Source organism: Leopardus geoffroyi, chromosome C3 (genome assembly GCF_018350155.1).
Source record: "Leopardus geoffroyi isolate Oge1 chromosome C3, O.geoffroyi_Oge1_pat1.0, whole genome shotgun sequence".
Taxonomy (NCBI): domain Eukaryota; kingdom Metazoa; phylum Chordata; class Mammalia; order Carnivora; family Felidae; genus Leopardus; species Leopardus geoffroyi.
In genome coordinates this window covers 108,625,290-108,653,113 of record NC_059338.1, presented here as the reverse complement: position 1 = coordinate 108,653,113, position 27,824 = coordinate 108,625,290, and the positions used below count along the sequence as shown (strand labels likewise).

Sequence of the window (27,824 nt, the reverse complement as noted above, 5' to 3'; positions counted from 1 at the left end):
TGGGCAGCGCTAGAGTTCTTTATTTTATTGAGTCAAAATCTGCTTTCATGTTTCTTCTCTTTCCTAATTATTGCTTATATGTGTCATGAGTCATTTTCATAGACATAAGGAGGTGGGAAAACACGTTTCTTTACAAGATTGAGGGATCCCTCTAAGTACCCATTCCTTATTTAACACAGTGGCAAATGTCTTGGTTTTGGCTCATGAAGTTATTGAACAGTTCCTTTGTTTGAGGAAGGTGTTGCTGGGAATCTGTGTTTGAGTTCAGTGTTAATTAGGAAATTTGGCGTTAGTCGGCTCATGGTAATTGACCTGGTGTGTAAAGGCTAAGAGAACAGATACTGATCTTTTTGCCTCCCTGAAACAAAAACTGAAGCAGCCATTTTCCTGCTTTAGCTCAGAATAACACTAGAATAAATGCTTTAAGCTTTAATGGAGGCTAGGCCCTTCAAGATTAAAAAAAGAAAAAAGACAATATTTATTTATCAGCAAACATAGAGGATAAGTAACCCACCCCACAGGGCTCAACATCACGTTGCTCAACTGCCCTGTTCTTTATAATACCACAGTTTGAACCTCAAGAACAGAGTTGGGGTTTTTAATACCCCTGGAGATAGAGGTTTTTAATTCCCTTTGTTCCAGAGCTATGATTATTTTCATCTGCTTTTGTGATAAATACTGTCTTGAACAGAATGTCTTAAAACTGGTAAGACTTAGTTGGGATGCTACCTCCACTTGAGTGGCAGCAGCCTGATTGTCAGCTTCAGTTCTTGGATCTGGAACGTGCTTTCATGGAATATTTTGAACTGAAAAGAAATCCTTTCATCATCTATTACTATCTTCTCATTTCAAAGATGAAAAGACTGAGTCCGGGAGAGTTCAGATTACTTAACCTAAGACCACACAGTAAGTATCAGTGCTTCAGTGTGACCCTCCCTTTCTTGATTCAGGGCTCCTTCAACTGTACCACACTACTTAAAAGTTATTATTACTATTATTTTAATTTATGTATGATAAAATATACAAAACAGAAAGTTTACCATTTTAACCATTTTTAAGTGTACAATTCAGTGGCATTAAGTATATTCACATTGTTGTACTACTATCACCACTTTTCATTTACATAAATTTTATCTTTTGTACCCATTGAAACAGTAAATTCCCATTACTCCTTACTTTTAGTCCCTGATAACTTTTTACTTTCTCTCTGTATGAATTTGACTATTCTGGGTACTTAGTGTAAGTTAAATCATTAAATATTTGTCCTTTTGTGTCTGACTTGTGTCACTTAGCATGAAGTTTTCAAGATTCATCCATGCTGTAGCATATGTCAGAAATTTTTCTTTCCTCCCCCTCTTCCTCCCTCGTGTCCTCCCTAACTTGCTCCTTCCTTCTCTCTCTCCTTTCATCCCTCTCTCCCTTCTTTTCTTCTAAATTCATTCCATTTTAAGGTTGAAAAATTCCAATGTATGTATATACTTTATTTATTCATCCATCAGTGGACATCTGGGTTATTTGCACCTTTTAGCTATTGCCAAGTGGTGCTTTCAACGTGGGTGTACAAATGTTTGAGTTCCTGTCTTCACTTCTTTTGAATATATACCTAGAGGTAGAATTGCTGGATCATATGGTAATTGTATATTTAATTTCATGACAAACTACCATTTTGTTTTTCACGGTGGCTGTCCCATTTTACATTTCCACCAACAATGCACAAGTGTTCCAATGTCTTTACATCTTTACCAACACTCATTATTTTAGGTTTTTTGATAATAGTCGTCCTAAAGAACATAAAATGGTGTTTCATAGTAGTTTTGATTTACATTTCTCTAACAACTAGTGATATTAAGCATCTTTTCAATTGCTTATTGACCACTTGCATATCTTCTTTGGGGGAATATATATTCAAATTTATTGCTGCTATTCAGATTATTTTTGTTGTTGAGGTGTAGGTGCTCCTTAGGAATTCTCTATACTAAACTTTTATTATGTATATGATTTGCAAGTTTTTTTCTCCAATTCTATGGGAAAACATTGCTTTTTAATGTTAAGACTCTATCTTAATCTAACTCCCAAACCAGAAACTTAGTTTACCTCTTCTATAAATATTTTGCTTTTTGTCTTAAAACGTTATCATTTACATTTGACACAGTTTTTTGTAAAAACTGGTATAGCTTGAGCAAGTAAAAAGTGATCAAATGCATATTTGGAATAGTTCTTGCTTTGGGGAGGAGGAAAAAGGTAAACTTGTTAGAATTCTTTGTGTTTACAAGTTTACCTTCACAGTAGTTTTTGCTTTTACCGTTTACAGAGATAGCTAACTTAGATTGGTTTTTCTGCAGAAAGATTTTATAACTTTCTACATTGTGGGGAGATCTTTTCCCGCTTAGTTTCTTCTCTTACAAAAAAAAACACAAACAAACATGTTTTAGGGACGCCTGGGTGGTTCAGGTGGTTAAGCATCTGACTTTGGCTCAGGTCATGATTTCATGGTTTGTGGGTTGGTGTCCCGCATTGGACTCTGCACTAACAGTGTGGAGCCTGCTTTGCCTCTCCCCTGTTCATGCTCTCTCTCCTTCTCTCTCAAAATAAACAAACTTTATATGAGAAAAAACAACAACACGTTTTAAAGATACTTATCTGTCTTCAAAACTTACAGGGCTTGACCGTCTATAGACTGATGTTATAGACCACTTTAATAATACTAAATAGAATGAAAATTAAAGCAAATGCACAACTGATTAAATCAAAATGCTTTTCATCCAGGATGGGCTTCAGGAGGATGTAGGTCTCAGAACCAGTAGGAAGATTGGGATATTAGTACCTATTTTAAAAAGAACTTGTAAATACCTCCTGGTTCTCACATATCTGGGCTGACACATATATGTGTGTGTATGTGTATATATGTGTGTGTGTGTGTATGTTGTGCGTGTATATATGTCATGTCAAATTCATAAGCATAGGCTTCATCACTTTTTTTTTTTTTAATTTTTTTTTTCAACGTTTATTTTTTTATTTTTGGGACAGAGAGAGACAGAGCATGAACAGGGGAGGGGCAGAGAGAGAGGGAGACACAGAATCGGAAACAGACTCCAGGCTCTGAGCCATCAGCCCAGAGCCTGACGCGGGGCTCGAACTCACGGACCGCGAGATCGTGACCTGGCTGAAGTCGGACGCTTAACCGACTGCGCCACCCAGGCGCCCCTCATCACTTTTTTTATTTTTTATTTTTATTTATTTATTTATTTTTTTTTCTCTTTTATTTATTTTTTTTATTTTTTATAATATATGAAATTTATTGTCCAAATTGGTTTCCATAAAACACCCAGTGCTCATCCCAAAAGGTGCCCTCATCACTTTTTTTAAAATAAGCAATTGTGCTTATTAATGGAAAACAGGAGGGTTTTTTAAACTACAATAATATTAAGGGAATTCAAAATTTTTGTGAGCATTATTCATTAAAGAGATACTATCATAGGCCTAGTGCTCGCACTTGTTCGATTTGAAATCTAAGAGAATACTGAAATATAGCTCTTTCAGTAAGTTAATTCAGCCAAAGCACTTAGAGTTCTGATTATGAGATTATTTCTCTAATGGTGTATGTTAACATTAATTTCAACAACCTGGTGAATATATTTTAACAAATCCAAGCAGATAAAACACTGTTCTGTGTATGGTCACAGAGCTAGACACTTCAGGGTAGACTGAGATTCCTATAAATCCAGCATTGTTTAGCTGTGTCAGATCCTCTTGAAAGGGACATGCATTGCTGGTGCAGGTTTCTGCTTTAAAGGCAGATAAATCAGTATGATTCATTCATCAAAATAAGATTCAGACTCATCAAAATGTGTTAGTGACTGCTGAAATTGTGCCTCTACACAATGGCTCTACCGTTCTTAAGATTTTCTAGGTCTTTTAAAGAAGCTTAAGGCAGTTGAGAATGAGAATTACAGCAGTCGTCATTTGTCTTAGGCTCAATTCATGCATCCATTTCACATCCAAACTTGAATTTCCTTAAAAAATGCTCTTTTTTGTTGTTCTGAAGCTTTAGATTGGGCACTTAAGAATCTACTGTCTTTTGAGACAGGGTGTTAAGTCCAAATTTTACTGCCTTACAAGAAACAAAATATGCATTTTTTATTTGATTAGTCTTCACATTTACAGAGAGTTAAGCATGATCATAATGAAAATATCTTATCCTGGTAAATTTCTCCATGATATCATATGGTAAATTTGATTTGGGAAATACATAGTGCAAATTGTTCTTGTTTCAGCTTTCTCTTTTGATTTGGATAACTTGTTGAAATAGCTTCCCCCTTCCCTCCGCCCTGCTTTTGTATTACAGTTAACTCCCTTTGTAAGCTCAGTTTCAATCAAACTTCTTAAAGCAAGTGGCTAGGTCTTATTAGTACTATCTACTAAGGTGGAATAATTTTATTTGAGCTGTATTCTCAGGTCAGATATATAACAGTGTGGACCACATGCCAGATGGCTCTGTGCATGATGTAACTTAAGTCTTTTATAGGATTCTGTGTTTTGTGACTTGGGATATACTTGCATGGTCTTGTTAATGTAACCACCTTCCCATTATTAAGCATTTCCTTGCATATTTCTTAGAACTTTTCGTTGTTTTGCTCATATTTTTTGGTTTTGTCCTTTATTAACTTTTTCATGATTCTTTTATATGCTTATCTGGGTGATTAAAACGGGGAAGGATGACAAGAAAAGACAGGGTGCATATGTTCTTGTTTTGTGAACAGAGTTCCGCATTCAGTTGCAATTTTTGTTCTTAAAACTCCATTGAGTTTGTCCACTGTTTGTCTGCCTTTTTGCACACTTGATGCTGTTCTATGTTCATTCATTCAGGTCTATTTTACAGATAAGTGACAAATGTCCAGTATGTGCCAGACACTCTCTGCAAGGCCTTAGCTATGGAGATACACCAATAAACAAAATTGGCAAAATGCCTGCCTTTATGGCAGTAGAAAATACACATTCTATAAGTTAAGGGAATATTAAAATGAGAAAAATTGGTTTAAGAGGCAGTGTGTATTGTCTTTTATAATCTAATTTCATAAAATTGACCTTTTTACTGTCTTAAGCCTTGTAAGGAGACGTTTACATAGGTTTTTTTTTGTTTTTTTGTTTTTGTTTTTTTTTTTTAACCTTTATTTACTTTTGAGAGACAGAGACAGAGCACAGGCGGGGGAGGAGCAGAGAGAGGAGACAGAGAATCCAAAGCAGGATCCAGGCTCTGAGCTGTCGGCACAGAGCCCGAGGCGGGCTTGCACTCACAAACCATGACCTGAAGTTGGATGCCTAACTGACTGAGCCACCCAGGCACCCTAGGTTTTTTCTTCTTTTCTTTTTCTTTTTTTAATTTTAATTCCAATATAGTTAACATTTGGTGTTACATTAGTTTCAGGCATATACGTAGTTTTTGATTGCATAATATTTTTGAATTAGTCTATATTTTTCTGTCTAATTTTGTTAATGATTCATATTTGAACTGAAAACCATTTAATTAGTGGTGGATTGGGGGACCTGGGTGGCTCAGTCAGTTAAGCATCTGACTTCTGCTCAGGTCATGATCTCACAGTTCATGGGTTTGAACCCTGTGTCAGGCTGGTTCTGTGCTGACAGCCCAGTGCCTGGATCCTGCTTCAGATTCTGTGTGTCCTTCGCTCTCTGCCCCTCCCCAAGCAGTGCTCAGTTTTTCTCTGTCTCTAAAATATTCTAAACTATTTTACTCCTTTCATACATATCTTTGTCTTATTAATGCATATACATACAGTGAATAGTGTATACAGTGAATAGTTTTAGATCTATGTGGATTAAGACCCAAGGTTAGTCCCCAGTACCGTTAGTGAGGGAGTGTCTTTAAAAGTTGGCATTAAGTTTGCATTATAAGGAAGGCATCTTCCATAGGAGTAGGCTTGCTAACTTGTATTTTCTTTAATAAACAGATTTTTTCAGGTGTACTTTACATAGCGTAAATTCACCCATTTCAGGTATGTAAATACAGTGATTTCTAGCACCTTAATTGAGTTATGCAGCTGTTACCATGAATCAGTTTTAGAACATTTTCACCCTCCCAGTAAGTTTACATGCTCATTTACAGTTAATCCCCAGCTCCAGCCACAGGTAACCACTTTCTTTATAAATTTATTTTTTATGGCATGTGAATAGAATCATACAAAATGTGGTATCCTGTATCTGGCTTCTTTCACTTAGATAATGTTTTTGAGATTTATCTTTGACATAGCCAGTAGCTAATTTGTTTTTCATTCTACATCTATCTGTGGCTTTCCTTAACCGAGTAAAATATATTCAGGCTTGCAAATAACTATCCATACCCTTATTCAGAAATGTTTAAATTCCAGAGTTGTATGCATGGCTTTCAAACCTGGTTACAGTTGTTGATACAACTGTGACTTGGGATGTTCTGAGAATGTCCTTTGTGTCATTAGCCCCTTCTTCAACATCAAATACATAAAAGCTTTTGCATAATTTTTGTGATAATTGCTTTAAAACTTATTTAAATGTAGAATTTAACTCCTATCAGGGAGATGAATAGCTGGCACTGGGTCTTTTATTAATAGAATTTAAATCTTTGGTAAGTTAATTCATTTTGAAATTGCCTAGTCTTGTCATTATAGGAGTTTATAATTTTCGCATCTTGATTGGTTTTATTCTTTATAATTGCCTTAATGGTCCAGGACCTAGCATATAATTGATTTTTAATAAATGTTAATTAAAATGAACCCAAGTAGAATTTAATAATTCTATAAACATTTTTAGATCAGCTAACATAAACTTTGAAGACATTAGAAAAAAGTACAAGTATACTAGGTCATATTAATGTTTAAGGAAGAAAAGGTAGGTATATTTTCTTTTTGTTCATCTTCAATTTTTTAAATAAATGATTAGCTTTAATATTGTAAAGCTAATATTCTAGCTTCTGAAGAGAAACATAAGTTAAATGTGCCATTCTTGAATATCTTAAATTTTAGTTTATCCTAATAAGTGCAAATATTCAGATATGAGTGCTCTTGGAGTTTCTGTTTCTAGAGATTAGTTGTTTAGTCTCATGATGATTTTTTGGGGGAGGAATAATATTTGAAGGTGAAAACTTAATTTTTCATACTTAATTTCTCAAAATATTCTTTTATAGAATCCCTATGAGTAATGAAAAAAATCACAAAAGTATTTAGAGGTCTGGCTACACCTGAAAATACTAGATAGAACTGTACCAAGCTTTCATATTACTTTAGAGTTGTGTAGGATGTAGTTTATAAAGTGTCCTGTAATGGATTATTACATGAAGTATACCACTGTTTTCATTAACATAGTTCTCATATTAAAACTAGAGTATAATTTAAATATAGCAAAATTCAACAATTTTATGTGTACAACTCAATGATTTGTGACAGATATATATACTCATGTGGCTGCCAAACTTCTTTCTGGTCCCACTGCAGTTAGTCCCTTTCTCTTTTCCTGGAGTGCGTCAACTTTTGGTGAGAACAGTTGGCTCATAATAAGGGGTAATGCCGGTGTCGATTCAGGGGTTGACTGGTTAGCGTGTTAGCTGGTAGACTCACTATTCCTTGCTTTGTTGTTCCATCCTTTACCCAAACTCATCAGACAACTGATTCTTTTCAGTAGGGCTTGTGGGATTTCTCTAGGCCACTTTGTGGCCAGAGACTGAGTCTCATAGCATTTTCAGTTGCATAAGAAAATATTTTGTAAATAGATTTTATATATACGCATTCACGTATTTTGATTTCATTGAGTGAAATCAATGAAGGTAGTGTTTTTTTAAAGCATAGTTTAAGAGAGTAATAAAAGAAAAATAGAAACCTAATTTTAACATGTGAGGTATCATAGGACTCTAAAGTATTTTAAGTGACAACAAGCACAGTAGTCTAAATCTTTAACAAGATTAAAACTTTTTAAAAACTTACTTTACTGTTTTCTGTATTTCATTTAATTTATTTACAGCCTTGTATTTGTATCAGGGTGAAAAATTGACCTAAATTGCATTTGCAGTCTCAACTACCAGTTTGTTCATATCAGAAAGAATAGTTTTATTGTGTAAATCCCTGTATTTATTTATGTTTCTTTTGGAGAGTTGGGAAATAGAGAATAGACATAAATCTAGGCTTTACCGATTATGACTGTTTTCCCTCCAAAGAGGTCATTGATTTTTCTGTGAATTTATCTTGATTGAATGATTTTTAATAACACATCTTAAAGTGAAAAAATACTACCTCCTAAGTAATCTTTATAGGAGTAATAGTCCAGAATCTTAAATTTAATAAATAACATGATTGTTATTTAAATTGCTATTACACTTAATAAATAACATGAACATGTTTTCATCAGATGTTCTGTTGTCTCTCTTAGTACTAACTTTTAAGCCTCTGCTTATGCTGTTTTGGGATTTATTTTGGTTAATTTCAACACTTTGCAACATTTTAGCTATAATTTTCAATTATGAAATTATAAATCTTGTCATTGTATTAATGATTTTATATTTTACTATATAAAGTACATTTACTTAGAATATTAATGCATTCTTGTTTGAAAAAAATTCCCTTGAAAGAACAGTTTTTATAATTTAACAGTCCTCTCAGGCTTTATTTTTTGTCATGTTTTGATTCTGATCTTATAATGTGTTTAAATGACCAATTGAAAAATACCTACTTTAAGTTTTTAGAGTGTGTGTGTATGGGATTAAAAAGACATGAAAAAACACTACTCTAGGTAAATAACATCTGTCTTTATATCAGTTAGATGTTTCTCTTTGATTTTTTTTAAGTGCATGAAGAGCATGCAACACATGTTAACAACCAGAGAGTGTTGGTCCAATGAGAACAGGAGGTTTTCTTTGATTTTCCTGGTGGAAAACTTGATATTTTCCACATGGAATTTTATGATCAGTTGGGTGTGAAGTTGTATGGGCAAATGGATTCGTCTCTTTCTCTTGTTAAAAGTTTTAAACTTAGTAAAATTGTTTAGTGGTACTCAAATGAACATTTAAAATTCATTCTTAGATTATTGACTTTAAATTTGATTTTTGGATATTGGGGAATATTATTACAAGACCTACATACATCTCTTTCTATGAGAAGGGTTATGCTGGTTTTCCCCCAGTGTTTGGTTTTGTCTATGTACAACAGCAGGAGAATATTATCCTGTGACAGCATTTTATTCTAGTGACAGTATCTTTGAAATACGTCTGTGTTTCATTATTTTTTGGGAACTGAAATGTAAGAGTATATTCAAAAGAATTCTAAGTTATTAATATATTAAGAGGGAAATGGCATGGTTAGAAATAACTAAATTTAGCTTAAGTTTTTTTATCATTGCTTCTAAATTTCTTAACTATGTTTGATTTAATCTCTTTTTAATATATTAATTTGAAATTTAGGAACAAATAATCATTGGAGATCCCCATATCCAAAATATCATACGGTGCATACTTAGAGGCAGGAGGTAATCTCTAAGAACAGCATCATAATACTCTTCTATAGCACTTGTACTTTATTAATTACACTATATACAGGGATTTATTTGAACCTCATTATAAACAAGTCATGTGTTCTTGATTTTATAAGATGTGGAAATGAAAGATTACAGAGGGTGATATGGTAGACCAAGAGAGATCTGGTTCTAGACATTTTTTAGTTAGTTGGTGATGGAACCCTCAATAGCCAAGTTGGTAACTATTAGCAAGTTCTCGATAATAACTTTGTGTTCTTTATTATTTATAACTTTAAAAAATATTGCCAGTTTCCTCGATGAATCTGTTAATACTTAGCTTTTTTCAAGTTTCAACTGATTAATGACTCATTTATTTGTTTTAGAAATAATATTTTGGCACCTATCATGTGAAAACTTGTGTTGTAGGCCCTGGAGTCTCATTATGAATAAGACACAGGCTTTTCCTCCTTTCTTATCTAAGTATTTAGAGAGATGTTCTATTTTTTTTTAATGTTTCAAGTTTTTATTTAAATTCTAGTTAACATATAGTGTAATTTGGTTTCAGTAGAGTTTAGTGATGCATCACTTACGTACAACACATGTACACTGAGCATGCAGTGCTGATCCCTACAGGTGTCCTCCTTAATACCCATTACCCATTTAGCCCATCTTTCCTACCGTCCTCCCTTCCAGCAACCCTCAGTTTGTTCTCTGTATTTAAGTCTCTTATGGTTTGCCTCCCTCTCTGTTTTTTTTTTCTTTCTCCTACGTTCGTCTTTAATGTTTCTTAAATTCCATTTATGAGTGAAATTGTATGGGATTTGTCTTTTTCTGACTGACTTATTTCGCTTAGCGTAATACACTCTAGTCCCATCCATGTTGTTGCAAATGGCAAGATTTCATTCTTTTTGATGGTTGAGTAATATGCCATTGTATATGTATACACCACATCTTCTTTATCCATGTGTCTGTTGATGGACGTTTGGGTTCTTTCCATAATTGGGCTGATGTTGATAATGTTCCTATAAAAATCAGGGTGCATGTGCTGCCCCTTTGAATCCGCATTTTTATCCTTTGGGTAGTGCAGTTGCTGGGTCATAGTGGTGTTCAATTTTTAACTTTTTGAGGAACTTTGATACTGTTTTCCACAGTGGCTGCACAAGTTGGCATTCCCACCAACAGTGTAAGACAGTTACCCTTTTGCCACATCCTCACAACCTGTTTCCTGTGTTGTTAATTTTTGCCTGACAGGTGTGAGGTGCTATCTCATTGTAGTTTTGATTTTTATTTCCCTGATGATGAATGATGTTGAGCATCTTTTCTAACTCTTACATCGGTAGCTGGGTTTGTTTGATTGGCTTGCTTCTGGAAGATACATCTAATTATGTCCTTCTCCTGCCTAAAATACTTCTTCTAGCTTTTACAGTAAAGATTAAAATCTTTAAAACATTCTGTGAAACCCTCCATGATCTGACCCTGTCTTGGCTGTCCATCTGAATGTCTTCCTCCTTAGTCCCTCAACACTTTTTGCCTTTTTCACTTGGTTGTCTTTCAGCCAGGTCTTTCATCATATTTTTCCACTAGTCAATTGCCTAAACAACTTCTACTCACCCCATAGATACTAGAAATTGACACCTGGTCTGACTAGGACACATTCCCCTAATATATTCCTTCATGTGATATTGTTTCTGTTTTTCACTGCACTTTTCATAGAAGTAATTTTACACTGGTTCATGTGATTATTTAATAGTTCTCCTTTCTTTTTGCTTAACCTCTGTAAGGACCATTTCTTTTTCTATGGAGGATATTTATCCTCAAAACCTTGAATCCGTTGTAGGCACAAGTAAATATTTATTGACATGCAGCTGGTAACTTTTTCAGTGATTTCTTTGTTTTTTTGGTTGTCTGATTGATGAGGTTTTAGATTGTATGTGGTTTTGACAGCCAAGTCTGTCTCCTATTTACTTACATAATATGTGTAAAATGTGCTCTTGGCCCAAGGAAAAAGCCAGTGACTTTAGTTACTGAACTTGAACTATAAAATGTTCGTGATTTTTGTAATCAGAATTCTCAAGGTTATATTCGAGTGTTAGTATTACATACATAAAATATATCCTATAAACACATTTCCTTTCTCTTTTTTCCTGAGTAGTTGAATATTTTTTCTTAAGTAGGTGAATTATTTATATTGATTAACCTAAGAGATGATGAGAATATGAAGGGACATTTTGCCCCTTTTGTATTTTGCTCATTTGCTACCACCCATGGTTCATTGTACAGTTTTGGACATTGCATATTAATCAGAAGTTGATTATATTTTTATTTGAGTGATATAAAAGTTTTGCTCCTTTTTCTCTGTTATCTAATATTTAAATTGAAATAATATTTCAGAAATTTGAAAAATAGTGAATTATTTTCGTAACATAATGATATAGTTTGCATTTTAGAGTTATGTGCAAATGCTACACTCGTGATTAAAAAATATACTGGTGGGGATGTGGTGAAAGGGGTATTCTGATATACTGCTGATGAATGTGAAACTATATTCAAACCGTTATCAGGCGTGAATTAAAAAGATCAACGTAAAAGTGTCTGTACTAATGTAGAAAGAGCTTGATTTCTAAGAATGTTGTTTAATTAAAAAAGCAGGCTATAGACCCTTCCACGTCCATTAAAATTTAAATGTGTATGAATGCATAAAATCAGTAGAGGTCTATAGTTGTGTGTGCTAAACTTTAAGTAGTTATCAGGGGTTTAGGTGGGACCAGGGGGAGCAAAGAGGGGCTTTAAGCTTTCATTTTACCTATCACTTAATTAAAAACATTTTTCTTCATCGAGTATTGATGTATTGTGCAAGTTAAAGAGTCGTATACAGAACTAAATACAAATTTCTTAACTTTTTAAACTGCTTTATTTCTGAGTTAGTGAGGTTTTATACTCATTTTATTTTGGAAAAAGTGATCTAATCTCATTTTACTTTGCAGGATATGAGTAATAACAAAAATACATTTTTGGAACCAGTTTGTAGGTTCAAGCTTTGCATTTGGGGACTCTATATAAATCTTTAGATCCAGCTGTTGCTGAGGATATTCTTTGAATTGCTATGAGGTGTGTTGATTTTAAGAGAATGGATGGCTGTTCCTCAAGTGTGTGTATGGCAAAAATTTTGCTTATGAACATGAATGGATTGTTTAATTCCTTTGCATCGAGTAGTAAAAACTACTTCCATATTTTCTATTTAAAATTTCGAAGGAAGAATTTTCTTTAAAGAAATGCCCTATTGGTCCAGAAATTTCATCAGTTCTGTATTATGATTTGTCAGTAGATGGCACAAGCAGAGTCTTTTAAAGTGTTTGTTAATTAGGGCATATTCATTTTCAATCTTTGCTACTACACAGTCAAGACCTACTTGTTTCTATTTCCCTAAATTTACCCTGGAGTTTGTCCAAGTTGAGTTTTAATGAGTTGTTTATTCCACTAGTTACATTAGGATTTATTTTTCCCTAGAGGGTAATGTTTGAATCGATAGTTTTTAAACCTATTCTGTAAAGTGAACATATGTTTAGACTAGGACTTCTGGATATGTGAAATAAGCATTTGTTAAATAATTTTATTTTCACCAACTTAAGTGTTAAACAGTTGGTTTAGTGAGTTTTCAAAAAGCTAGTTAAGTCCAGAAGTTGTTAGATATTTTTAGTATGAACTTGATTGAACTGTTTTTTTTGAAGAAATTAAATAAATGCATAGTGGCCTAAATCACAAGGAAAATTCTGTTTTATTGTTGATATTCATTACATTTTAATGAGTCTCCCAAATAGCTTAAATAAAGTTTTAAAAGATACTGATCTGTAATTAAATTTCTGAAGCAAATATGGTATGATGTTATGCTTAGCTGAATCGGGTATGATGAAGTGGATACATGGGTATTTATTATTTTTTTTATATTTGTTATTAAAAATATTTCAATATTTACCAAAACAAAATAGAATGAAACCTCTTTTCTTTGATAGTGTTACACTAACAGGGGCATTGTGTAACCTACCATCTTTTGCTAAATTATTCCTAAATAGTTTATTTTAGTTCAGATGCTACTAGAGTACTTAACAGAAGCATAATAAAATTTACTTTTATTTGTGGCCCTCTACAGCTGGAAAATAAAACCACAAAGACATGTACGACATGTATGAGATAGTTTATTTGTTTATTATCGAATTCTGGCTTTTGTACAACGTGCATTCTTTCCTTTGATGTCAAATTAAATTGAGTCTGAAGGAGAGAATTGCCTCCTACCCTTGGGCAAGACTAAATGTAGGATAAATTAATCAATTTGATTTTGTGTATGTTTAAGTTTTTATTCAAGTCTATGTTACCCATTTGGGAACCATTTTATGTAACATATGATGGTTTGAAAGTTAGAGTACCATATACAGTAGCTGAATTTGTTATGAAATAGTAAAGTCTCACTTGTAAAAAGAATCCCACTTTATTTTTTCCTTATAAACAGTTACTGCTATAGTTATAAGAATATGGCTCTTGTTACACCATAGGACTTTCCATAGAGTATCTAACTGAAGATCGAGTGGTTAGATTAATAGTATATTTTTATATCGTAGGTGTCCCAATATTTTTTTCTTTAGTATCACTACCAATAAACTTTTTTTGGTGAGGAATTTTGAGAACATCATGTTTTTAAATGCTTATTAAAATAAAATGATTTATAAAATGGCTGCAGTGTTAGGAAAGCAAAAGTAACTGTAATGGCATTATAAATTTGTTTCTTGGGTCCGTTTTGTTTTTCCGTCTGTCTCTTTTGATCTTTGCTGTTTTACCTGTTTGGTTTAAAGAATCTTTTGTTCAGTGTATATTTGTTTTCTGGTCTGTTCATTCCATTCCTTGGGTTTTCCGGTAAAATGGGTTTTCTGGTAAAATGTGACCAGGATTGTGTGGCTTGAAGGGTAAATCTAGGTAGAGTCACATATTGCCATTTTGTACTTGAAAATTGTATGGATAAGGTGATAGATGTCTTAATGTGAAACTGTTTATTTAAATTGCCTGACATGCTAATTAAAAGAGCTGGGTTATTTTCTTTTTGTTGTTTTGATATTTTTTTGAATGAGAGAAAGCAATATTTACTTAGACCACTGTTCCTAGGAACAGAGTTCTGACCACCTGAGGAAAATTTTTTTTTTGTTTTAATGAGATAAAATCCACATAATACAATATATTTTAATTATTTTTAGCTGTACAATTCTTTTGTTTTTAGTAGTTTCACTCCATCTTGTAGTCATTGTCACTAATTGCAGAACATTTTCTGAATTAAAAAAAACCCTATCTTCATGATTTTGGACATTTCATATGAACACAAACATACAATATGTGGCATTTTCTGCTTGGCTTCTCTCATTTAGCATGCTTTCCAGGTTCATCCATGTTGTAGCATTTACTGGTACTCCATTCCATTTAATGGTCAAATAATCTTGTGTGTGCACATATATATTGTATTTTGTTTATCCATTCCTGATTTGGATTGTTGGGTTGGGTCGTTCACACTTTTGGGCTACTGAGAATAATGCTGCTGTGAACAACGTATGTATGAGTTTTTATATGAACATAGTTTCCATTCTCATGGGCATATATGTAGCAATATAATTGCTGGGTCATATAGTAACTCTATATTTACTTTTTTGATGAACTGATGGATTGTTTTGCACAGTTGCTTAACTGTTTTCCACTCCTACCTCCTTTGTATGATGGTTACAGTTCCTCTCCTTGCCAACACTTGTTATTTTCCATTTTTATTTTCCTTTTATTATAGCTATCCTAGTGGGTGTGAAGTGGCAGCTCACTATAGTTTTGATTTTCATTTCCCCAATGATGTTGAATATCTTTTAATGTGCATATGGCTATTTGTGTTATCTTTTTTGGAGAAATGTCTATTCATGTTCTAGTTCATTTTTAAATTTCATTTATATCTTTTTGTTGAGTAGTGAGAGTTCTTTCCATATTCTGTATAATAGCCTATTATTACGTATGTGGTTTTCAAACATTGCCTTTATTATCTTTTTTCCACTTTCTGGAGAGTAGCCTTTGAGACACAACATTTTAAAATTCTGATGAATTCCAGTTTATCTCTTTTTCCTTTTGTTGCTTTTCTTTTGGTACGATATTTATGGAACTAAGATCATGGAGATTTACAGCTATGTTTCTAAGAGTTTTATAGTTTTATCTCAGTATCTCAAATGTATAGGGCTATTATGCTAGATCTTATATTCCTCTAGTGGTGAGTTGTGCACACACATTGTTTTTACTAGACTGCAATAGGCAGATTCGGGAGGATAACAAAAAGTAGGAGAGATTCTGGAGAAGTCCTGCTGTCTCCACATTACTTTGCCTATGTAAATGCCCATAGGATTTTTTATCTTTCTGGTATAATTTTATAGGATAATGATCATTCCTAATCAGTATTTTCTGTGACTTACTGTATGCTTGGTATGTAGATTTAAGTCTTTATTTTAGGCAAGATGTCTTTTGTTAGATATTGCTGTCTACTGTTTCTTTTGGTTTGCTTTTTTCTCCGGGAACACTTGATTAGGTATATATATTGTAGATTGACCTTTTCTGTAATTTATCTCCATGTCTTTTCTAAAAAAATTTTATTATTAAAAATACATTTTTGTTTGATTTTGTGAATGTTTCTATCCTGTTTCTGACTGGGTTTTGAGTTATGTTTTCTTGTTTAACTTCCAAGTATTTGAGCATGTTACAAATACCTTTCTTTTATTAAAAGTTTATAGTGTAATTCCATAGTGATCAGCATATATAATCTGTATGATTGCATTCCTTTTAATTTTATTGAGGCTTGTTCTTGTGGACTAAATGTCCTTGATGAATGTATATTTCGCTGTTGTTTGGGAGGGTGTGTCCTATTAAGTTGGTTAGTCCAAGTTGATCAGTTGTACTGTTCGTCTTTTTTACCTTTAGTGACTTTTTCTTTCTACTTTTTCTAGTACTTACTGAAGAGAGGAGTGTTGAATCTCCAGGTTTTGGATTTGTGTATTTCTGTTTTCAGTTTTATCTTTCAAAAAATTCAAATGTAGTTGACCTACAATATTACATTTGTTTCAATTTTACACCATAGTTATTTGACATTTATATACAGTTGACATTTGAACATGACTGGTTTGAACTGCTCAGGTCCAATAGTACACGGATTGTTTTTGATAAATACAGTATAGTCCTGTAAATGTATTTTATTCCTTATTATTTTTTAATAACACTTTTTAAAGCTTACTTTATTATAAGAGTATAGTATATAATATACAGAATATGTGTTAATCAACTGTTGATGTTAATGGTAAGGCTTAAGGTCAATAGTAGGCTATTAATAGTTAAGACTTTGGAGAGTCAAAAGTTGTTGTATGTGAATTTTTGACTGCATAGTGGTCAGTGGCCCAGCCCCTGTGTTGTTCAAGGGTCAACTGTACATTATGAAATGATCAATATGATAAGCCTAGCTAGCATCTGGCATCATACAAAGTTTTTACAGTCTTACTGACTGTATTCCCTATGCTCTATTTTACATCACTGTGACTTTATTTTATAACTAGAAGTTTGTACCTCTTAATCCACTTCATCTGTTTTGCCCTTCTTCCCACCTCTCCACCCTCTCTCCTCTGGCAACCAACAGTTTGTTCCCTGTATTTATGAGTCTGCTTCTGTTTCATTTGTTCAGTTGTTTTTAAGCTCCACATTTTTGTGAAATCACATGATATTTATCTATCTCTGTCTGACTGACTTCACTTGGTATAACACCCTGAAGGACCATCCATGTTGCCACAAATGGCAAGATTACCTTTTTTTTTTATGTCCGAATAGTAATCCATTTTGTGTGTGTGTGAGACATCTTCTTTATCCGTTCATTGATTGATGGTCACTGAGGTTGCATATCTTGGCTATTGTAATAATGGTGGAATGAACACGAGGGTGCATATATCTTTTATAATTAGTGTTTTTGTTTTCTTTGGGTATATACCCAGGAATGGAATTGCTGGATCTTACTGTAGTTTTGTTTTTAATTTTTTGAAGAACCTCCATACTGTTTGTTTTCCATAGTAGCTATACCACTTTACATTCCCATCAATAGTGCAGGAGGGTTATTTTTTTCCCACATCAATGCCAAAACTTGTCCTCTTCTTCTTTCTTTTTCTTCTTTCTTCTTCTTTCTTTTTCTTCTTTCTTCTTCTTTCTTTCTTTCTTTCTTCTTCTTCTTCTTCTTCTTCTTCTTCTTCTTCTTCTTCTTCTTCTTCTTCTTCTTCTTCTAATAACAGTATTTGACAGGTATGAGGTGGTATCTCATTGTGGTTTTGATTTGCATTCCCTGACGATTGATGATGTTGAGCACCTTTTCATGTTTCTGTTGGCCATCTGTAGGTTTTCTTTGGAAAAATGTTTATTCATGTCCTCTGCCCAGTTTTTAATTGCATTGTTTGTGTTTTTGGTGTTGAGTTGTATAAGTTCTGTATATATTTTGGATTCTAACCCTTTTTTTGATCTGACATTTGCAAGTGTCCCATTCATTTGGTGGCCATTTTGTTTTGTTGATGGTTTCCTTCTCTGTGCAAAAGCTCTTTATGTGATGCAGTCCCAATAGTTTATTTTTGCTATTGTTTCCCTTGCCAGAGAATATCTATCTAGAAAAATGTTTCTATGGCCAGTGTCAAAGAAATTTCTGCCTATGTTCTCTTGTAGGGTTTTCATGGTTTCAGGTCTCACATTTAGATATTTAATCCATTTTGAATTTATTTTTGTGTATGGTGTAAATAGGTGGCTCGGTCTTAATCTTTTGAATGTAGCTGTCCAGTTTTCCCAACACCATTTGTTGAAGAGACGGTCTTTTCTCCATAGTATGTTCTTGCCTTTTTCATTATAGATTAGTTGACCATATAATTGCGGGTTTGTTTCTGGGCTTTCTTTTCTATTCCATTGATTACGTGTCTATTTTTTGTGCCATTACCATATTCTTTTGATTACTGTGGCTTTGTAGTATAGTTTGAAATAAGGGAATGTGATTACCTCTAACTTTGTTCTTCTTTTCTCGAAAAATGCTTTGACTATTTTTTTTTTTTTTTGTGGTTCCGTACCAATTTTACGATTATTTCTCTTCATTCTGTGAAAAATACCATTGGTATTTTGGTAGGGATTGCATTGAATATGTAGATTGCTTTGGGTAGTATGAATGTTTTAACAATATTAATCCCTTAAGGATTCAACAATATATAATTTATACATATTAACAGCATATGTCAATAGAATTAGTTCTTCCATCAGAATGGTATATCTTTCCATTTATTTCTGTCATTTTTATTTTCTTTCATCAGTGTCTTAGGGTTTTTAGAGTACAGGTTTTTACTTTTTTGGTTAAATTTATTCTTAGGAATTTTATTATTTTTGATGTAATTATAAATGGTATGTTCTTAGTTTCTTGCTATTTCATTATTAGTGTACAGAAATGCAACAGATTTCTGTGTATTAACTTTATATTGTACAAGTTTATTGAATTCATTTGTTAAAATTTTTTTTTTCTGGTAGAGTCCTTTGGATTTTCTGTATATTCATGTCATCTATAAATGGTTTTACTTCTTCTATACCCAGCTGGATACTTCAAAAAAAATTTTTTTTGTGTGGTTGCTGTGGCTAGAATTTTCAATACTGTGTTGAATAAAAGTGGCAAGAGTGGGTTCCTATGTCTTGTTCTGATCTTAGAAAAAAAGCTTTCAACTTTTCACCATTGTATATGATGTTAGCTGTGGGATTGTCATATATGGCCTTTGTTATGTAGAAGTATGTTCCCTCTATACACACTTTATTCATTTTCATCAGAAGTGTATGTTGAATGTTGTCACCTTTTTTTTCCTGCATCTGTTGAGATGATTGTATGATTTTTATCCTTAATTTTATTAACATGGTGTATCATGTCAATTTAAGTTGTCGATTTTCAACCATCTTTGCGTTCCTGAAAGGAATCCTACTTGATCATGGTATATGATCCTTTTAATGTATTGTTGAATTTGGTTTCCTTATATTTTATTGAGGACTTTTCCACCTATGGTTGTAAGGTTTATTGGTCTGCAGTTTTCTTTTTTGTAGTGTCTTTGGTTTTGGTATCGGAAATACTGGCATTGTAAAAGGAGTTTCTGTTGGTTTGTTTGTACCAACTAAACTTGTGTTTTTTTATCCTCTGCCTGCCTTTAAGATTTTCTCTTTAACCCTGGTTTTCAGCAATTTGATTGTAATATACCTTTGGTATGATTTTAAGTGTCTTCTGCTTGGGGTTTGTTGTTTTCTTAAAAGTTTGGCCATTATTGCCTTAAATATTTTTTTGTTCCGCTTCTCTCAATTCTCCCCTCTATTTTGGGACTTGCAGTTACACCTGTTGGATGTTGCCTGACCATGTCCCAAAGCTCATGAAGGCTTTTCCTAATTACTTGAGACCTTTTTCTTTGATCCTTGATCTCCTGGAACCTTCCTAAGAAAATTATGAAATGCATCTCAAAATTGTCAGGGAAGCAAGAGGAAGGAAAGCATTTATCCATTCATTTCCAGGCTTTCCATACATGAATACAAAATAATTCCCATGGGAGTCTCTCACTGTTCAGTCGCTTTAAGCAATGACTGTAAAAATCTGCATTAATTGGTCTTTTTTTTTTAAATTTTTTTTTTTAATTTATTTTTGGGACAGAGAGAGACAGAGCATGAACGGGGGAGGGGCAGAGAGAGAGAGGGAGACACAGAATCGGAAACAGGCTCCAGGCTCTGAGCCATCAGCCCAGAGCCTGACGCGGGGCTCGAACTCACGGACCGCGAGATCATGACCTGGCTGAAGTCGGACACTTAACCGACTGCGCCACCCAGGCGCCCTAATTGGTCTTTATAGCAGGGGTTGGAATAAGAGGTAGGATTGATGGGCCTCTGAGGTTTTATACAAGAGATGCCCAATACTCTAGGTGGATACTGTTGGGAAGATGATAAAGGGTAGAGGTTTATGGGGTTGAGGAAAGTGTAGGGTGGCTGAGTCTACTATGGTAGCATCCTAATTTTTTTCTTTCTCTTGGTTTTTCTTTTTTCTACTTGCTTATTTCATTAACTTTATCATCTTGTTGTTCACAGACATATTAAGTATTTTCTAACTTTGAAGCTTTGTTATTTGGAAAATTTAATTATACAAGGTACCTCATTCAAAGAAAGAACCAGACGACTAAGACATCAGTGAATTAGATATTCCCAGACAGAGATTCTAAAAAAATTTTTCTGTGTTATTGTCAAATAATCTGGGTATAATGTAAATTTTTCATAAATACTTATGAGAGGAGGTATAGAATAGAGTTCTCTGGATTAGAATCCCTGGATTTAATTTTTAGATTTTTACTTAATAGTTTTTTTTTTTTTCAACGTTTATTTATTTTTGGGACAGAGAGAGACAGAGCATGAATGGGGGAGGGGCAGCGAGAGAGGGAGACACAGAATCGGAAACTGGCTCCAGGCTCTGAGCCATCAGCCCAGAGCCTGACGCGGGGCTCGAACTCATGGACTGCGAGATCGTGACCTGGCTGAAGTTGGACGCTCAACCGACTGCGCCACCCAGGCACCCCTTTAATAGTTTTATAATATTTGATTCAATGGGTTAATAGATATAAGACATTTAGAACAATGCAGGACTGGTAGTAAATTTTCTTAGATGTTAACTATTATTTTCATTGTTACTTTTGAAGATTGTCTTGGTTGAAAACTTGTAATTGAACAGTGTGTGTGTGTGTGTGTGTGTGTGTGTGTGTGTGTGTGTATGAATGTGTATGTATGGACATTATTTTAGTTTGTATTTTTATTTTTTATTGTAAGAGGTTCTGAAATAGTGAAATTTAAAGTCTGAAATTGTAGGGGCACCTAGGTGACTCAGTCGGTTAAGTGGCTTTCGCTTAGGTCATGATCTCATGGTTCGTGAGTTCGAGCCCCATGTTAGGCTCTGTGCTGACAGCTCAGAGCCTGGAGCCTGCTTTGGATTCTGTGTCCCCTTCTCTCTCTCTGCCTCTTTCCTGCTTGCACTCTTTGTCTCAAAGTAAATAAACAGTCAAAAAAATTTTTTAAAGTACGAAATTGTATATCTATTTAATTATTTAAAATATTTTTGATATATACTTTTTTTTTTTTTTGGCTTACAATCTAGGTCATTTCATATGTTGTTATTTGTAAATGCTCTTTACTGTATTGTTCTTTCTCTTTTCTTATGCAGGACCAAAAGATCTCAGATTGCTATAACTGAAGGTATATTTGAACTTCCAAATCTCACAATTCAAGCTACAAGAGCACAGACACTTCTGCTGCAAGCGATATATCAAAGTTGGTCTCATATTGGAAATGTCAACTCTTTATCAGTGAATGAAGCTTTGATGAATGAAGTTTTCCAAACTATAGGTAAGAGCACGATCTTGGCAAGTTTATGGAAAATTCTTATGAGAGGTTACTAATATTTTATTATTCAAATCCATAAGTATAGCCTGCTGAAATTAAATTGTGTCGTGTATTTCTGTGTAAGTGGATATTTATAGCTCAAAAAAAATTTCAGGATATGAGGTAAGCTGTTCAGTTTTATTCCCTGCAACCAATTTCTGGATATATTTTACAGTTTCAAGAGATTATTTTTTACCACCATCTTGCACAATTAATCCTTTGGCCTCACATGGATAACTTCTGAGGGGATCGATATAATGTGTATGTTTGAAATGATAGCCAGTATGTTTGGTTAGTAAATTGGAATAAAGTTATTGATCATGATACTTTAAAACATGGTAAGCAAATTATCTTTTTTGTGTACTCTTACACCTTGAATGAATGAGTTAACTACTAAAAATAAAAAATCTGCTTTGATGCGAGGATAGGAGATACTATCTTTATCTTGTCACTTACTTTACAGGCAAACAAAAAAACTTACAAAAGGTTTGCTTTTTGTAGTTGTCTCTGTTTAAAGTAATCTTGTTAGTTTTGTCAGTAACACTAAAGTAGTTTTGAAAGAAGGATATATTTTTATTAAATGTAATCATCATAAATAATAACCTGTTAATTTTCTACTTCATTTGCCTATGAGAATAAGACATTGGCTTTTTTGTTCTTATGATGCTTTTGAACATTTTAATTATAGATCTTACTGTGGGGAAATATAAGTTCTAAAAAAGAAAAAAGGCATTATAAGTAGAGCCCCGCCCTTTTTATTTACAGTGTTTATTTCTGTGTGTGTGTGTGTGTGTGTGTGTGTGTGTGAGAGAGAGAGAGAGAGAGAGAGAGAGAGAGAGAGGCAGGCAAAGCACAAGTTGGGGAGGGGCAGAGAGAGAGGGGGACTCAGATCAGAAGCAGGCTCCAGGCTCTGAGCTGTCAGCACAGAGCTTGACACAGGGCTCAACTTAAGAATGGTGAGATCATGACCAGAGCTGAAGTCAGATGTGTAACCAACTGAGCCACGCGGGCACCCCTGAGCCCTTCTTTTGACATGCCTAGTGACTAATGTAAAATTTTATATAGTTGTTTTGTGTCAGCTTTTATGATTTTGTAAAGAATGACAAGGCAAATGTTTCATTAGCCTAGAGTTGTTAACTTAGATCTTATGAAAGGCCTTTAAATTCTCTGAATCCTCTGAAATAGTATGCAAGTTTTAGTGTGTGTATGAACACATACACCTCCTCCCACACACATAAACATATTTGTAATCTCTTTTTAAATTGATTCTTTTATTAAATGTCATGACTCTATCCCTCAGTCTTTTGATTTAAATCTATTTTTTCTTACATTAACATAGTTACAATTAACTTTCCTTTGTTTCACATTTGCTTGTACTTCCTCTTGCATTCTTTTACTTAAAACTTGTTTGTCTTTATGCTTTCGGTACATGTCTTGGAAACAGCATATAGCTAGGTATTTTAAATGAAGTTTTATAGTCTGTATTATAGCTGGTGAATTTAATCAATTTAGGTTGGTTTGATTGTTTTGTGACTGGTTTTATCGTCTTATTTTTTGTCTCCTTTTGTACTGTTTTAACTATGCTTTTTAAAAGATTGGTATTTTATTTTCCTGTTTCTCCTTGATTAGAATTTGTATGTTCCTGTTGAATTATTGGCTTAAACAATAACTGCTGCTTGGGGGAAAAACTCATTGTCATTACCTTTAAAAAGTTAAACGTGGAGTTACCATATGACCCGGCAATTTTACTTGTAGGTATACACACAAGATTATGTGTCCACCAAAATCTTGTATATGAATGTTCATAGCATTATTTTATTTTGCATTTAAAAGTGCTTATTTTAAAAAGATTTATATATTTAAGGTATTCATATTGTTGTTTTGATGTATATGGTGAAACGATTACTGTAGTCAAGATAATTAATCTATATATTTCCTCACAGTTACTATTTTTTTTTTTAATGTGGTGTGAGTACACAAAATCTATCCTAGCAGATTTCCAGGATACAGTGTTAGTTATGGTCATCTGCTGTATATCATATTGCTAGGTCTTACTGATTCTACATGACTGTAATTTTGTATCCTATGACCAACATCTCTCATTTCCTCCACTTTCCTTCCCCTGGTAACCACTGTTACTTCTGTCTTTGTGTGTATGAATTAAACTTTTTTAGATCCCACATATAAAGGAGGTAAAAAAGCATTATTCTTTATAGCCAAAATGTGGAAACAACACAGATATATATTAACTGATGAATGGATAAGCAAAGATGTTTTATCTCTGTACAATGGAATATTTTCAAACATGTAAAGGAAGTACTGAAACATGCTATAATATGGATGAACCTTAAAGTATCATGCTAAGCAGAAGAAGCCAGATGCAAAAAGTCACATATTATGATTCCATTTTTATGAAATGCTTACAATAGGCAAATCCAGAGAGACAGAAAGATTAATGGTTGCCAGAGTCTGGGAAAAAGGAGGAATGGGGAGTAACATCTATTAGACATGAATTGGTTTTTGTTTTTGTTTTAGCTTTTTTTTTTTTTTTTTTTTTTTTTTTTGGTGATAAAATGTTCTGGAATTAGATAGTGGTGATATTTTTACACTTGTGAATATGCTGAGTTGCCCTTAATTGTATACATTAAAAGGGTGATATTATATTAATTTATCTCATTAAAAACATTTTAAATTGTTGAATATTAGGTAGACTACATTTTTATGTGCTATGGTCTGAATGTCTTTGTGCTTCCCAAATTCATCTGTTGAAATTCTTATGCTCAATGTGATGGTATTAGGTGATGGGGCCTTTGGAAGGTTATTAGATCATGAGAGTGGAGTCCTCTTGAATGAAATTAATGTTTTTATAAAAGAGGCCTCAGAGAGCTCCCTTGCCCTTTCCATCCTGTGAGGACACACCAAGAAGTTGTCGGTCTGCTACCCAGAGGCCTACCGTGAGGCCTTAATTGGCAGACATTTATCACAGTCTGAAGTTATCTAATTCATTTATTTATCATATTTCTTTTTCCTGAGGTGTTCACTCCAGAGTTTTTTTTGGGTTAAGTAGCTTAAGTTGCCTGAAAATTCATACTAATAAGCAGGTGATAGTGTTAATTACTTCTGTAATTTCCCTTGTCTCTAACCAAACTAATTAGTATTTCCATTTTTTATTTTATCAAATGGATTGTGCTATGATAAAACATCTTATATAAAATTTCTTGGCTTCCCTGTTTGGGTCAGTTGGTTAAGTGTCCAACTTCGGCTCAGGTCATGATCTCACTGACAGCTCAGAGCCTGGAACCCACTTCGGATTCTATATCTCTGTATCTCTCTGCCCCTTTCTGCTCATGCTCTGTCTGTCTGTCTGTCTCTCTCCTTCAAAAATAAATAAACATTAAAATATTGAAAACAATTCCCTATCTTGGAAATATTTTGTTCTAACAGTAGTGGCACAGATAATACAAAATGGATCGGACAAGTAACTACAGGTTAAGTGATTCATAACCTGATTTTTTGTCATTGAGAAACCTAAAATTAGCATAACCAATTTTTATAGATTAGGGAAAGTCAGGAAAATGGAATGATGTTTGGAGGTTTCTTCTCATTGCCCAGGAATTGTATTTTTTTTTATCAAATTAAGCAGCAGTAATTGATAATAGATGATTTAAAATAGTCAACTAAAGTATTTTTAAAAGGCCCCATTTCCAAATGGCCAGCTTTCTTACATTTTTTTGCTCTCCCCAGGTCTTACTCTGTTTATTATATTCTTCTCTTTTTCTTTCTTTTTTTTTAAATTTAAATTTTAGTTAACATACAGTGCAATATTGGTTTCAGAGTAGAATTCAGTGATTCGTCACTTATATACAACACCCAGTGCTCATCACAAGTGCCCTCCTTAGTACCCATCTCCCATCTAGGCCATCTCCCACCCACCTTCCTTCATCACCCCTCAGTTTGTTCTCTAAGGGTCTCTTGAGGTTTATTTCCCTCTCCTTTTTTACCCGCTTCCCATATGTTCATCTGCTTTGTTTCTTAAATTCCACATGAGTGAAATCATAGGGTATTTGTCTTTCTCTGATTGACTTATTTCGCTTAACGTGATACACTCTAGCTCCATTCACATCACTGCAAATGGCAAGATTTCATTCTTTTTGATGGCTAAATAATATTCCAGTGTGTGTGTGTGTGTGTGTGTGTGTGTGTGTGTGTGTATACACATGTATATCTCACATCTTTGTCCATCAGCAGTTGATGGACATTTGGTCTCTCTCCATAGTTTGGCTATTTATAATGCTACTGTAAACATTGGGGTGCATGTACTCCTTCAAATCTGTATTTTTGTATCCTTGGGTAAATAGTAGAGCAATTTTTGGGTCATAGGGCAGTTCTATTTTAGATTTTTGAGGGACCTCCATACTGTTTTCCAGAGTGGCTCCACCAGTTTGCATTCCCACCAACAGTGCAAGGGGGTTCCCCTTTCTCCATATCCTCCCTAACACCTGTCGTTTCTTATGTTGTTAATTTCAGCCATTCTGACAGATGTGAGGTGGTATCTCATGGTTTTGATTTGTATTTCCCTGATGATGAGTGATGTTGAGCATCTATGTATGTGTCTGTTAGCCACCTGGATATCTTCTTTGGGAAAGTGTCTATTCATGTCTTCTGCCCATTGTGTTTGTGTTTTGGGTGTTGAGTTTGTAAGTTCTTTACAGATTTTAGATAATAACCCTTTATCAGATATTTCATCTGCAAATATCTTTTCCCATTCTGTAGGCTGCCTTTTAGTTGTTTGATTGTTTCCTTTGCTGTGTAGAAGCTTTTTATCCAGCAGTTCATTTTCCCAATAGTTCATGTTTGCTTTTGTTTCCCTTGCCTTCAGCAATGTGTCTCATAAGAAGTTGCTGCCTGTGTTCTCCTCTGTGATTTTGATGGTTTCCTATCTCACATTTAGGTCTTTCATCCATTTTGAATTTATTTTTGTGTATGGTGTAAGAAAGTCGTCCAGTTTCATTCTTCATGTCACTGTCCAGTTTTCCCAGCACCATTTGTTGAAGAGACTGTCTTTTTTCCTTTGCGTATTGTTTCCTGCTTTGTCAAAGATTATTTACTGTATAGTTCCGGTCTATTTTTTGGCTTTCTGTTCTGTTGATCTATATGTCTATTTTTGTGCCAGTACCATAGTGTCTTGATGACTGCAGCTTTGTAATCTAGCTTGAAATCTGGAATCGTGATGCCTACAGTTTTGTTTTTCTTTTTAGGATTATTTTGGCTATTGGAGGTCTTTTGTGGTTCCATACAAATTTTAGGATTATTCTAGCTCTGTGAAAAATGCTGGTGATATTTTGATGGAAATTGCATTAAATGTGTAGATTGCTTTGGGTAGTTTAGACATTTTAATAATGATTGTTATTCCATTCCATGAGCATGGAATACTTTTCCATTTCATTGTATCATCAATTTCTTTCTAAAGTGTTTTATATTTTCAGAGTATAGACCTTGTACATCTTTAGCTAGTTTTACTCCTAGGTATCTTATTGTTTTTGATGCAATTGCAAATGGGATTGATTCCTTTATTTCTTTTCCTGCCTCTTTGTTACTGGTATGTAGAAATGCAACAGGTTTCTGTACATTGATTTTTATATCCTGCAAATCTGCTGAATTCATGTATTAGTTCTAGCAATTTTTTTTGATGAGGTCTTGGATTTTCTATGTAGAGTATCATGTCTTCTGCATATAGTGAAAGTTTGACTTCTTCCTTGCTGATTTGGATGCCTTTTTTTTTTTTTTTTTTTTGTTAACTGATTGCTGAGGCTAAGACTTCCAGTACTATG

The 27,824-nt window shown here is 33.8% G+C and overlaps 1 protein-coding gene across 12 annotated transcripts in view; it reads left to right on the top strand.

Moving 5' to 3' along the window:
* The window catches only part of VPS13B (vacuolar protein sorting 13 homolog B), an 811,203-nt gene that overhangs the window by 142,598 nt on the left and 640,781 nt on the right, over window positions 1-27,824 (top strand). For all 12 annotated transcript variants that reach the window (XR_006706367.1, XM_045454090.1, XM_045454093.1 and 9 more), the window contains one exon: window positions 21,776-21,957. Coding sequence is in view for 11 of the 12 variants with exons in the window: in XM_045454090.1 (XP_045310046.1) it covers window positions 21,776-21,957 (182 nt within the window). In the remaining variant the exon portion in view is untranslated. The remainder of the gene's footprint in view (window positions 1-21,775; window positions 21,958-27,824) is intronic.